The sequence below is a fragment of the Sapajus apella genome, unplaced genomic scaffold (genome assembly GCF_009761245.1).
Source record: "Sapajus apella isolate SASKATOON/1434 unplaced genomic scaffold, GSC_monkey_1.0 scaffold22, whole genome shotgun sequence".
Lineage (NCBI taxonomy): Eukaryota > Metazoa > Chordata > Mammalia > Primates > Cebidae > Sapajus > Sapajus apella.
In genome coordinates, this window is record NW_022436962.1 from 1,049,132 (window position 1) to 1,063,701 (window position 14,570).

The 14,570-nt window shown below is 35.2% G+C and overlaps 1 protein-coding gene across 8 annotated transcripts in view; it reads right to left on the minus strand.

The window, feature by feature from the left end:
• Positions 1-14,570, minus strand: part of DENND1B (DENN domain containing 1B) — a 272,297-nt gene that overhangs the window by 108,671 nt on the left and 149,056 nt on the right. For all 8 annotated transcript variants that reach the window (XM_032288625.1, XM_032288622.1, XM_032288621.1 and 5 more), the window contains one exon: positions 1,198-1,298. In XM_032288625.1, the coding sequence (XP_032144516.1) occupies positions 1,198-1,298 (101 nt within the window). The remainder of the gene's footprint in view (positions 1-1,197; positions 1,299-14,570) is intronic.

A 14,570-nucleotide genomic window follows, 5' to 3' on the forward strand; every position in this document is an offset into this window, starting at 1 on the left:
CCTTTCTAGCTCTCAAACAGCGTAACAGCAGTGGTAGGTCACTGGGCACCTACTTCACAGCATTATCAGTACTAATAATACTACCATGCTGTGGAAACACACCAATATACTAATACAATCAATATGTGGCCAAGTACATGAGTTGTCACTACAATCACTTGTTCCGAAAAGGGTTAATCATAAAAAGTTAAAAGAAACCCTCTATGTATGAACTGAAATCATTTTTAATCCTTAATATTTTCTGCCTTTTATGAAATAAGGAAGTTAAATGAATGCACTGATTCTAAAAGTGCTGTGTTTTAATAACATTAGCTATGATACAAGCAAACACATTAAGGTCAAAATTGTTTCCTTCTATGTGAGTGCACAATGGTTTAGAGGAAAAATTCCATCACATTTCTTAAGAATTAGGCTATACCTGCAGAAGATGATTATGCAATGAAGATAACATATTTTCCCCCTAGTCTTGAGGAAGGCCCAGAAGCTGCCATTTAGGAGTCTAATCCTTGTTTAGCCTCATAAGTATGCAGACTCTTCCAGGCGAAGAGAACAAGGAGGTTCTAGAGGCCTGGTTATTGGGTGGGTCTTGGGAATTGTGTCTAATGCTAGGAAGCTTTTCAGAATTGCTCCAAATACTTTTCAATGCTGCTTTTCATGGTAGCTCAAGGGTGAGACTTTGACTTACACCAAAAACAAAAATTATTGTATTAGAGACAACCCCTTTGCCAGTTCTTGGTATTTGATGTGCCATTATGGAAAAAAAGAGGGGTAAAGAAATGTGTTGTGAAGTAAAGGTAACAAGAATATTCCCTGACAGAGACAATGTGGTTTCTGGCAGACTTGCCAGACAAATTCTGACACCAGGATATTGGGTTCTCTAACTGGTAGCATAACTTCTGTACACTTTTCCTAAACACAACTTAAAACTGTTCTTTTTCTCTATTTTACATTGAGTTATCTAAATGACTGCAGAAGAAATTCACAAAACCTAAAGAACTTTATGTTTGCTAAGTATAAATTTGTGGTACCTTTCTACAGAAATATTCCGTCCTTCATAAAAGTCCTCTTTACTATTTATTAATATATAAGTTTCCATGATTTCTTTTAAATATACCCCCAAATTTACCTAATTAACAAAGAAACAGATTTCTAATCATGAAACCTAAATTTAAAGGAGTCTGGCAAAAGCCAGCTTACCAGCAGTAGTCCAGCAGGTGTGGAGGAAGCACTGGGATGTATATGTGTTGCCAATACATTGGGTATAGGAGAGCAGCTGATCCATGGATACAGGCAGTTAACTAAAATTTGTAAAAGGATAATAAAAATAAGTAGCTGCTGACCCTCCAAACAAAAAGGAATGTTCAATGTATCAGTGATGAATGGTAATCACAGAACAATTTACATAATGACATAAATCACACTGTCTTTACCAATTCTACATGTTAAAAGTCTTATGTCTCAGAGGCCCCTCTGAAACATATATGAACAGCAAAAGTAGAATCATGTAGATAGTTATAATCATCTGAAAATACAGAGCTTGGGATTGAAAACTTAGAACATAGGTAAAACTGAAAAATTACGTGACTATCTTAGAAAAATTGTAGGAAATTACAATTTGTACAGCATAGTTTGTGCATCACTCAGATTAATATAACATGATTAAATATGGAAAGGAAGAGAGGCTGAAAGCTCCTAAGGGATATCATTAGGGCAAATTGCCAAAGAATGAAACATGAGCCAGTCAGGAGAGTCTGGAAGCTGCAATAATATCAGGGGACTTGAATGTTCGACAGTTGGAGCTTCAGTAATGTGTGAACTGCGGGTTATGGTATCAAGAGACTCTGTTCACTGACACATAGAATGTCACTATTGACCAGCGAACTGCCCAAGCTTGACAGCTGTACTACAGGAAGCCAAGTATATCATAATTTCATATTTAAACTGTTCATTCCAGATTAACATTTTGTTTCCTAGCTTTATATCACAACAGCTGTAATTACATTGTTGCTATTTTAAAGGTAATTGCCATTTTAATTGTTTTGTTTTAGTAAGCAGTTAATTAAACATTTTTTAGTGCTTAAGAAAAGGATATCACTTTTTCTCCCTTCTTCTGACCCTCATCAGAATTCTTTTAATGTGACTTTCTTTCCATTTACAATTATATTTCTGTAGATGTAAAGTCATTTTTAAGTATACAGCAACAATTAAATCATTTTTAATCATTTTAAAGTTTTGCTATAGTCTGTATTTCAGGATTACCAATTAAATAACTTTATTCAACAGGAAGATCAGAATTTTTAAAAATCTGAAAATGAACCAGACTTTCTATAAACCATTATCTCTATTATTATACAAAGAAACTGAAACAAACCACATGATAATCACAATTAATTTTAAAAAATCAATGTATACAAAGCAATCCAAATCCTATTAGTAGCCACATTTGTCTATGTTTAAGTGCAAAATAGTTACATTACATAAAAAGTCAGTTAAAATAATTCAATTTGAACAAAAACCAAAAATTTTTATTCAAAGTATATTCATCTTTGCCATATGTATCAAATTTTCCAGTCAGGTTTTTAATCAGTTTTATATGGCAAACAATGTATTTTGACTTCACTTAGGATGTTACCATTAAAGGATTTTATTAACTTACAAGCTTTAATAGGTTATCATAATATTCCTTCAATAAATATTACTTTTTAAATTCATTAATTAGAGCCACAAAATGCCACTAGGAGGCATTCAAATACTTCTACTTAACAATTATAGATCATGGATTTATTTATGTTACAAACAGCAGCTAGGGGGAAATGAAAGTGGGGTTGATCTAACTCATTGTGTCAAATTCTCCAAGAGCTCTCAGGTACTCCTTAGTTGTAAATTAGGCCTCTCTAAAGCTGTATTAACTCTTTCCACCACCCCCCCTTTTTTTTAATCTGATGGGGTAAAAGAGCTTATGTAGCTTTGAAAAGCAGCTAATTACTCAATTTCTCAATCTGTACACAGACGACTTTTTAAACAGCTCATTTAAAGCTTTAAAAACAACAAAAAAAGAAAAAGTGTTATTTTTTTTGTTGTTACTGAGCAAATAAAAACTGTAGCAAGAGAAAAAGAATATGTTCTTAAAGTGAGGTGTTATGTTTAATAACTCACTTTTTTTCACTGGGCATTTTTTTTACTGGGCAATTTATTTCAGTGGGCAAACCCGATGTCCAAAGCACTGTACTAAATGCTATATAAATACTTCCCCTACCTCCTTGCTGAGCTTCCTCAAATGAAGTTTTATGAGTTATTCACTAACAAAATTCAACATTATCTAATGAATTTGACTAATTTCCTAGAGAATGGTTTCTGTAATTATATGCACAGTCACAACATTTCTGCAATGGCCAGCATCTGGCAGAGGGTTGTGCCTGCAGATCTACCAGGAGAGAAAGAAGCTCTATAGGACTTGGCAACTTTCTGGATGTGGGAGATAGGTGACAAGGAGAGGAAAAATGTAAAACTCCTCCCCAACTACAGTTCTGAAACTAAGCAACCAGAATGAATTACTAAAGGTAACACAGCAAACATGTCACGTTTAAGTGAAATTAGAAGGAATCTGCTTTGGCAAGTATTTATTCTGTTAACCATGAGACACCCAAGTGGATATTTCCAAAGAAGACAGAAGCATCCCAAAGACGACCCCCTACATTCACCTAGTAGCATGCAAGAGTTGTGCAACTTTAAAAAAAAAATGAGAAAATATTATTACGGCATATTCTTTTAGAAAAGATAGCAAAGTTGCATGTAAGTGGAATAAAACAAATTTACTAGAAAATTTAACACAATCATATGTAAATTGTATAAAATCATAACAAGTACGTTATAGACTAAAAATTAGGTCTCTGCCACCAACAAGCCATGTGACCTCTGGCACACCTGCTAATATAATCAGGTCTTAGTTTTCCAATCTTTAAGATAAGAACTCTATGCTAGATAATCTGCAAGCATTTTTCTCTCATAAATCAAATATTCTTTATTCTTAAATCAGATCAATTCTATCTTTTTTATATTCTCATGTACTGAGATTCTTCTATCCTGGTGGCTAAAGGAATATTATGACTGGACTATAATTCAGATCTACTTTCAAAATATATCTAAAGGCAATCTCTAAGTGCTTTAAAGCCCAAGATAATTATGCAACTGAAATATTATAATTTATTTTCTTAATTCAACAAAAATTTTGAGTGCTTGCTATATGGAATCAAAATTCCTATGAGGCAACAGGGACACAGCACTAAACAGAACAAAGTCCCTGTTTCTATGGAGCTTACGTGTTAGTGGAAAAGCAAACAATAAACAAGTAAAATCAACACGTTAGTTAGAGATTAGATCTATAAAGAAACCCGAAGAGGGGAATGATGGGGGTAGGAGGCTATTTTAGATAGGAGGATTACAGAACTCTAATGTGGTGACATATGAACTGAAACCTAACTGAAGGGAGAAAGCAAACTCGTGGATTTGGGAAGAAGAGAGTTCCAGGTAAATTAAACAAGGCATTCAGAAGTCCCAAGTGGAACATGCTGGGCATCTTCACAGAGCAGTGGGAAGGCCAGTGAGATTAGACTGGAGGAAGTGGGAGAATGGCAGGAGATGAGGTCAGACAGAGAAAGAGTCAATGGCGAAGAGCCTTCTAGGACACAGCAAAGACTCTGAAAGTTATTCTGAATGAGATTTTTACACACCTCTGAAGACAGTGCTATCATAATATATTGTTTAACTGGAACATTTTGAGAATATACAAATTAAAGAAAAATAAACTAGATATTTTAGAAGTTTGGTTTGCAATATAAAGTACCACAAAGAAATGAGAGCAATTTAATAAGCCACGTAAGAAGAATTTTATTAAAGTGATTTATGATATATGAAATCTTTAAGCTTAAAGGAAAATGAAATATCATATAGTCTTTCTTTGGGCTACTATCCAAAATCACATATCTGGTTAGAGACAGGTTGCTTCTTTAAAACCACAGTTCTCTTCACAAAAGTAGAGAAAAGGGTACGGAAAAGAATTTCCATGTTTCAGTTCAAATATAACTCTGGCATTAAACCCTGAAACTGAGTAATAGACTGTTAAAAATTTTTCGAGAAAAATGAATTTACCAAATAAAAGTTTACGAAAAAAAAATTCTTATCTTGATGTGGCATATGAATATTTAAAATGCACATATATTTTCAGCATACCGAATATATTAAACTAATGCAGTTCCAAAGAGCTGATTAATACAAAATAAAAACATTGGGAATACTGATTTACTATGGACTCCAATTACAACATAAGCATATATGGGAATCATAAGACGGGACAAGAACTAATGCCCTTTGAAACCAGACAGAGAAAACTAACAGTAAGGTCAGCAATAGTTAACTTAGTCACAGAAAAACGGCACTTGAAACTTGTGGTCCCCAAGTCACCAGGTCTAAATATAGACACTGCCATTGAAAATAAGAGCAACAATGAATGTTTATATAAAGCTTACCATGTGCCAGGAACTGCTATGAGTACTTCAAGTACTCATATCTAATCCTCACAGCAACCTCATGAAGTACTATTATCGTTATTTCTATTTAACAGATTAAGACACTAAGACAAAGTTCAACCCAATTGCCCATGATCCTAAGCCTGTAAATAGCAAAGCCAGGATACAAATGGAGGCAGGCTGGATCCAAAGTATAGTAATCACTATTTCAAACTGCCTTCAATTTAAAAGATTTTAAATTCCCATCATTATGAGGCATTGAATAACATCTACTGACTGAAAATACTGTGTTTTATACTAATTGTATAACAGAGAATGCATCTTTGGACCAAACAGTCAAACAAAAACCATTGACCTTTGTATGAGAAATCTATGATAGTCAGAGATCTGGTTTACAAAACTTTCCTCAGGCAACATGGTCTGTCCCAGCAGGACACTAATGGAACAGACTCTTTCAGGAAATGTTAAAAGGATAAGATCATTGATAAAATTTCTCCAAGTTATCATCTCGACTTGTATCTGTGACTACACCTAAGTTTGAAACCAAACCAAGGTTGTCTTGCTTTGTGATACAAAATCTGATTTGTTCCTTCTTCTTAAACTATATTTACTAGAAGATATCAGTCTATTAATAAAACTAGAATTGTTTTAAGCAATTAAATAGGCATGTGTTTTGAGAGGGGAGAAAGAGACATTTATCAGATGCCCATGGACACAGCAGAAAAACAGTCCATCTAGTATAATCACTACTATAAATAATAGCACTATTAAAATCAGCACACCTTACAGGCGAAGGTATCATATAGACACATTGCTTCTCACACTATTCTAGCCTCTGTATCACCCATTTAGATTGTGCCTCATTCTTTAGGAGAAATCCTTCACTTCAACTAGAATTATATAAGTTACTACTAGGGTTATATGAGTTACTGAAGGGCAGATTTATATTCCCTGAGAAAATATTTATTGATAAAATCCAAGAAACATATATTACAGACTTCAGCTGTTTTTAACTGAATCAATACCTAATTTAGAAATTTAAGCACGATAAATAACTGTAAGTATAAATTGCTGCAGATGGGAATGCAATAAATTCCTCATAAAACTTTTAAAAAAAGGTGAAAACCATAAAGAAAACATCTGCTTAAATACATTTAATTTATATTCACATTTTAAAGTTTAGACCAAAAAAGGTAGCGGCAGGGTATTTGAAAACATTATCTCAACTACAAAATAGTCTCACTTGAGAAAAACTCTAATATTCAGGTTAAGTGAGAGTAATTAAAAATGTTTGGAGAATACCAATTTCACCCAATGCAAAACCAATATTTTGTACATTTTTTAAAATAGATTTTTTAGAATAGTTTTAGGTTCATAGCAAAACTGAGCAATGAGTACAGAAATGTCCCATATTTTCCCTTCCCTGACACACACACAGTTTCTTCCATCATCAACATACCTCCCCACATTGACACACTGTTACAGCTGATGAACCTATATTGACATAACACTGTCACCTGAGTCCCTAATTTACATTAGAGTTCACACATTTGGTATTGTACATCTAGGATATGAACACATTTATAGTGACATGTATCCATCATTATAGTATCATAAAAATGCTCTGTTAAATATTTAGGTATAAATCTAAGAAAATATTTATGTAATCTATATAAAGAAAACTAAAAATTCTGATGAAAGAAATTGAAGAACTAAATAAATGGAGAGATATTCCATGTTCATGAATAGGAAGACTCAGTACTGACAAGATGTCAGTCCTTCTAACTTGATCTGTAGATTATATTCCCAATCAAAATCCCAGCAAGTTATTTTGTGGAAAACAAGAAGCTGATTCTAAAGCTTATATGGAGAAGCAAAAGACCCAGAATAATCAACACAATTCTGAAAGAACAAAGTTGGAGGACTGACACTATCTGACTTCAAAACTTACTACCCAGCTATAATAAGACAGTGTAGCATTTATAAAAGAATACACAATTAGATCAATGGTACAGAATACAGCACCCACAAATAGACCCACATAAATATAATCAACTAATGTTTGACAAAGAAGGAAAGACAATACAATGAATAAAAGACAGTCTTTTCAATAAATGGTGCTGGAACAACTGGACATCCACATGCCAAAAAAAAATGAATCTAGATACAGAATTTACGCTTTTCATGAAAATTTACTCAAAATGAATCACAGACCTAAATGTAAAATGCAAAACCATAAGAGCCTTAGAGGATAACACAGGAGAAAATCTACATGACGTAGGGCTTGGCAATGACTTTTAGAGACAACACCGAAGTCATAAACCATAAAAAACTTAATTGATAAGCTGGATTTCGTTAAATTTAAAATTTCTGTTCTGTGAAAAACGCTGTCAAGGAAATTGAAGAAGAAGCCACGGACTAAGAGGAAATATTTGCAGAAGGCATATCTGACAAGAGACTATTATCCAAACTACACAAAACTCTTAAAATTCAATAATAAGAAAATAATCCAATTAAGAAATGAGTCAAAGACGGTAACAGATGCCTCACCAACATAAAGATATACAAATGAAAAATAAGCATATGAAAAGATGCTCCACATCACAGGTCATCAGGGAAAGGCAAATTAAAACGACAAGGAGATACCACTACATACCTATCAGAACGGCCAAAATCCAGGACACTGACAGCAAATGCTGACGAGCATGTGGAACAGAAATTCTCATGGTGGGAATGCAAAATGGTACAGCCACTGTGGAAGACAGTTTGGTGGTTTCCAATAAACCTAAACTTTTTTATACTTTATTTTCTTCCTTTATTCTCTTAGGATGGTATCTTAGACTCTTCGGGATACTATAACAAAATACCTTAGAGTAGGTAACTTATTAATAATAGGAATTTATTTCTCACCATTCTGGAAGCTAAGAAATCCAAGATTAGGGTACCAGTATATTCAGTGTCTGATAAAGGCTTGCTCTCTTCTCCATACATGGCACCTTGTTACTGAATCCTCACATGACAGAGGGACTGAACAGCTCCCTTGTACCTCTTTTATAAGGTCACTAGTCACATTCATGAGGGCTCATGATTTCATTACTTCCTAAAGGCCCTATCTCTTGATACTATCATATTAGGGTTTAAATTCCAAAAATATAAATTTGGGGAGACACATTCAGACCATAATAGATGGTAAATTCTGATATTTCACTGCTAAAAGTTTATTCTAAACTATTTCTATCATACCCAAGTCCGTTGGAAAGTTCTAATCATCTCACATTTAATCATTGGTTTATTAGCTCTTCCTAGCTAAATGACTCTATATTTTTCTTGCTTGCTTGCTTCCTTCAGGTATTCATTCTTTCTTTCATTTTATAATTGAGAAAACCGAGGCAAAGTTAAGCCAATTGCCCAAGATTACTAAGCTAGTAAGTGGGGCACCAAACATGTACCAGACAATATTATTAGTGGTGAGAATACAGTAATGAACAAAACAGACAAAAATCTGGGCTCTCAAGGAACTTACATTCTAGTTCCCCTCTGTGTACTGCCATTACTGTTGTACTCACCTCTTCACAAACCTTTGGATTTCTGTGCTATCCCATTAAACATAAATGCCAATACCCTCAAATACATCTCTTCAGCTATATGACATTTCCCTATCCCTAAATTTATTGCTTTCTAATTCTCAAAGTCAATTCAATAGCAGTTTTTCTTTTCCTAGAGAAGACCCTTCTACTTTTCCACCAAATTTAAAGAGTATAACACTACAATACTCCTCAAATCTGTCTATATTTTCTCTTCATAAATATCAAAACTCTACATTCTAGAAGACTAAGAGGATATTCATATGGTTTATACAAAAATTACATAATTTGGCAATCGTTAAAAAAATAAATTATACAATATAAGAATCATTGTATTTAACAACTAGAAAAGATCCTAGAGTTCATTCTTGTTCAATTGTTCAATTTCTTCATTTTTTTAGACAAGCAATTTCAAGGTGAAAGAAATTAAACGGCTTATAAGAAGATGGCTGATTTACTGTTGAGTACTTAGGACTAAACACAAATCTCTAATTTTAGAAGGTATTATTAATGTAAATACATTACTACCATATTTTCAGATAATATTTCAAAGAAATAGTAAATAAAATCTGATTGAAGCTACTCTTTATTAGTCACATTAGAAACCATAATTTAAAATATCTCTCACACAGAACAAAATAAAATTGATCACAAACCACCAGCAACTGAAAAAGAGACAATCATCATGGCAGAAAAACAACAAAGTAAATTTTAAACCTTTAGACTTAACAAATATAATCTGTAATTAAATAAGAATAATTATACATATTCATGATATATTTTAATGTTAACATTACTACATATACCTTTATCTTATGTATGTTTAACATATGTGGGTATATTTAGCATGCATATCATATATGTTAATATATGTATGTATATGTGTGTATCTGCATACACATACCTATCAAGTGAAAATTTGCTGTTAGTAAACGATATCAAGAACTGTCCCCTTATAAAGCAGATACTAAATAAACACTTGGTAAAGACTTGTCCTGTTTGTGTCATTCTACACTCTCCCTTTTTTTTTTTAACCTACTCTCAAACTGATACCACAGGCAACAGACTTGTCCTTGCAAACGTTTGTAAAAACCCAACCTCACCTCCCTCTTAAGGTCACTGTCCTAGTTCACGAGCTAATCACCTCTTGCTTTTATTACTTAACAGTCTTTTAACTGGTCTCTTGTCAGTTGGATTTTCCCTACTCCATTTCTTCTTTTATAAGGCCACCAGTGTTATCTTCTACAAAACAAAACTTGTCACATCATGTACCTCATTTGCTTCCCCACAATCTGTTGGATAAAGCCAAATCTCTTAAATTAGCAAATGTGACTCTTCACAATCTGGCCACTGTCTGTTTATATCCCCCACTGTAGTCTCATTTCTCCCTCTCCCACTCTCTCTATACACACACTCAAATAGTAACATATTAAACATATATTTCCTAGATATGATACAAATTCCTTTCCAGAATGAGGTATCACATTGAAGTCAACTCTGTAGTCTACCACTTTACCTCCTAATATTTCCCATGTTAGAAATTTTATCATATTGACTGTCCCTGACTCACTGACATTGCTACAGAATCACATCCTTGACTCAGTGATACTGCTCTAGAATAACAAATCAGTAACTCTGAAATTCCCAGGACTTAGTACCTGGCAAGTAATAGCATTTAGCAATGCACAAATGAATCCATACTTATATACCTTATCTTCGGAAACTCTACCCATGACAAATATTTCTTTCAAAATAAAGGCATTTGTTTCCTTCTCAGGTAGTTAACTATTTTTAACTCCTTCCTACTTAACAGGAGAATGCCTCTTCTTGAATTTTAAGATGCCACTTGGCTCACTGGAATGCCATATACCACTGAATCAACAGGTTGAAAAAGAGGAAGTTAATCTACTGGCTGGAGTGATTCTTCTCAATAACCAAAGGGAACACAATGCAGGCAAAGAGAAATGTGCCTTAAACGAGGGGGTTCTCTATGAGGCCTCTTTGACTTGCATGCCTGAAGTGTAAGTTAATGAAAAACTACAACAATCAAAACACAACAGAACCTTTGAGGATTGAGTCTCTTTGAAAATGGGTCATTTTACCAGATAAAGATCCTATCAAGGTGAAGTTCTAGCTGAGAGTGACAGAAATAAGGAATGGGTAGCAGAAGGAAGCCATACATACCAATTATGGTCTCTTGACCAGTTAAATCAACAAGGGCTTTTCCTTTGGAGGAAAGAGTGAGAATGTCTACATTTGTAAAAATGATAGTTCTATGTTATTAGGTACAGATATAGATTTGTTTTATTGTACAGGAATTCAAATGTGTGCAGAAGGGTGCAAATGAGGCTGAATATCCCAAGGGGTGGACTATACCAATTATCAACTTATTGCCTCTCAGCTCCAAATCTGCCCCTCACTGCCTAATCTGTGAAAATGGACATGGATTCTGGATAGTTTTCCTTTTAGCAACTGGCATGACGTCAAACTTTGTCAAGAGAGGGCACTAAAGAGACAATGCAAAAAAGAAAGGGCTTGTTCCTGGTTCCAGTGAGATACTCTGCAGGCTCCTACAAAGCCTATGGCTCGTCAGGGGCTGGCTCCTATTGCACATGCAGCTTCCCTAGGGCCCATTTCCTGTAGCACAGGTGTCCACCAGGCTCCTGTGCAGCGGGCAGTTTCTGTAGTGCCTGGCTCCTCAGCACTCCCCTACATTACAGCAGGGTGCCTCTGGCTCTTGCAGCAGCACTTGAAGCCTTTCCAGTGCCTGGTTCCTGCAGTACAGGAGGCATCTCCTGCACCTGATTATTGGAGTGTACAATTTCCAACAGTACCAAGTGGCCAGCAGCTTCCCTTTGTCAGTTTTTTAAGGGAGTGACTCCAGTAACAAAATCCTAGTGAATAGCTTCACCTTAGGAGACATTAGTCTGCTGCCAGTGAGGCATCTCTCTGAAAACAGCTTCCCCAGTACCTCTCATATGCTCATATGGCTTTCCAGCAAGTTCTAAAGAATGGCATTTCTCTGCAGGCAGCTTTCCAGGCACCCCAAAGGGCAGGATTCCAGAAAATTCTGCCAGTGTGGCACCACAGCAACTTCTCTGCCATCCAATGAGCCACAGCTGTGCCCTTTCCATTGGGGTTTGGATCTCATACCCAGATAGAGCTCCTTCCCTGGGTGCTCTAGCTCAGCCCTAAGACTAGTAGCTGCTTTATATTTGGTATTTCTATATTCTTTAGCATTCTCTTCACTTCTTAATAGCCCATCCCTTGTTATTCTAATCTCATGTTATAGGTTTTAAATTCTTTATATTAAACTTTCCTTGTTCAAATTACTGTGTAGTTTCTCTTTCCTAGTCACACCCACACTGATACAAAGGCTGTGACTTTATCATCTTACCTGTAGAACACTGCCTGGCATGAGTTAATCATTCCTTAAATGAGGAATGATTCAATGAATGAACAAAGGAACATTTTTTTCATAGAAAGAAAGTAATAAACTTTCTATTTAGGACTACATGAAGACCAAACAATACCAAACCAAGTTCCTGTGAAGGCTGAATAAGAGTCATAATTGCAATACAAATTCATAAAGCTGAAAATGGTTTAAGATGTATTAATAAAATTTTCCCCAGGGCATTAGAATTTTGACACAGACTTTTGTAAAAAAATTCTCTAGTAGAAAATAGCTAAACAAAAATCTTCTTTTAAAGACAAAACCTACACAGAAATTAGTGCCTAGGCTGGGCACAGCAGCTCATGCCTGTAATCTCAGCAACTTTGGGAGGCTGAGGCAGGAGTACTGCTTGAGCCCAGAGTTGGAGAGGAGCCTGGGCCACATGGTGAAATCCCATCTCTACAAAAAAAAAAATTAGCTGGGCGCAGTGGGGCATGCCTGTAGTCTCAGCTACTTGGGAGGCTGAAGTGTGGGAGGGCACTTGAGATCACAGACAGAGGCTGCAGTGCACTAAGATCACACCACTACACTCCAACACCTTGGTGACACAGTGCAACTCTGTATCAAAAAAAAAACAAAAAAAAGAAAGAAGAAAGGAAGGGAAGGGGAAAGGGAAAAGGAGGAAGGGGGAGGGGAAAGGAGGAAGGGGGAGGGGAAAGGAGGGAGGGGGAGGAGAGAGGAAGAAAGAGGAGGGGAGGGAAGGGAAGGGGAAGGGAGGGAAGGGGAGGGGGAAGGGAGGGGAAGGGAAGAAGAAAGATAAAAGAATATAGCACCTAAGTTGGAAACTTCAGGATTTACAAAGAAACTTTTATTATTTAAAGAGACAAACGTCAAAGAGATAAATCAGGAGATACACTTCTACTTGACAAAGACACAGTTTCTACTCTGGTATTTTCAGTACAGATGAACACTTTATATTTTACACTACAATATAATTAATATTTTTTTATTTTAAAAACATTTCTGATACAATTTAAATGATTAAATTTATTCTTCAATACATACGTGAACACACACAAACACATACAACCCATGGTTTTTAACTTTTATTTCATTTATTTTATTTTACTTTATTTTTTGAGACACTACAGCATTGAACTGGGCTCAAGCAAACCTTCCACCCAAGCCTCCTGAGCATCTGGGATTACAGGCATGTGACACCACACCCAGCTAATTTTCTTATTTTTTCTAGAGACAGAGTCTCACTACATTGCCCAGGCTATTCTCAAAGTCCTGGGATCAAGCAATCCTCTCACCTCAGCCTCCCAAAGTGCTGGGACTATAGGCATGAGCTACCATCCCACGTAGGTTTTCAATTTTTAAAGAGATTGATGTCTAATACCAGAGAGCTTGACATATTCACTAATAATTAAAATTTGAGAAGGGTATGTGGTAAATGGTATGGTAGTTCAAAGATGAAAGATGTTACACTGGTTACCCACAAAAACTAAACCTTCTGAAAAGGAAATCAGATTTTGAAAAACAGGAGCCCACATGTGGGAGACTTAAAAACACATATGAGGAAGAGCAAAAAGTGCAATTTCATGTATTCACTCTGAAAATTATTGTTAAAAGCTACTATGGATACCTGCCATCACTGTCCTAAGAGACAAATACATTGTAGTGACTGACTGAACCAGATTAAACAACAACAACAACAAAGCTGCTTTGATAACTTCATTGTCTAGAGATCTGTGCAGACTATAAGTAATTGAAAAACCTAGAAAGAAAAGTTTAGGGTCAGATAATGGACAGTTTTCTTACCAGACTTAGCAGTTTAAAGGCAATGAGTAACCAATAAACGTTTTTTTATTCCAAAGGATTAAGTAATCACATGCAGAATGAATCTAAAAGATGAGAAAATGTGAAGTCCAAACAGAAGATAAGGGCTAGCCCTAAAAGTGGTATTCAATATGGGAGAAAAGTATAAATACGACATATTGAGACAATCGACTAGACTTGCAAAGACAAGGAAAAAAATCACTTCACTGTAAGTAAGTCAAATAA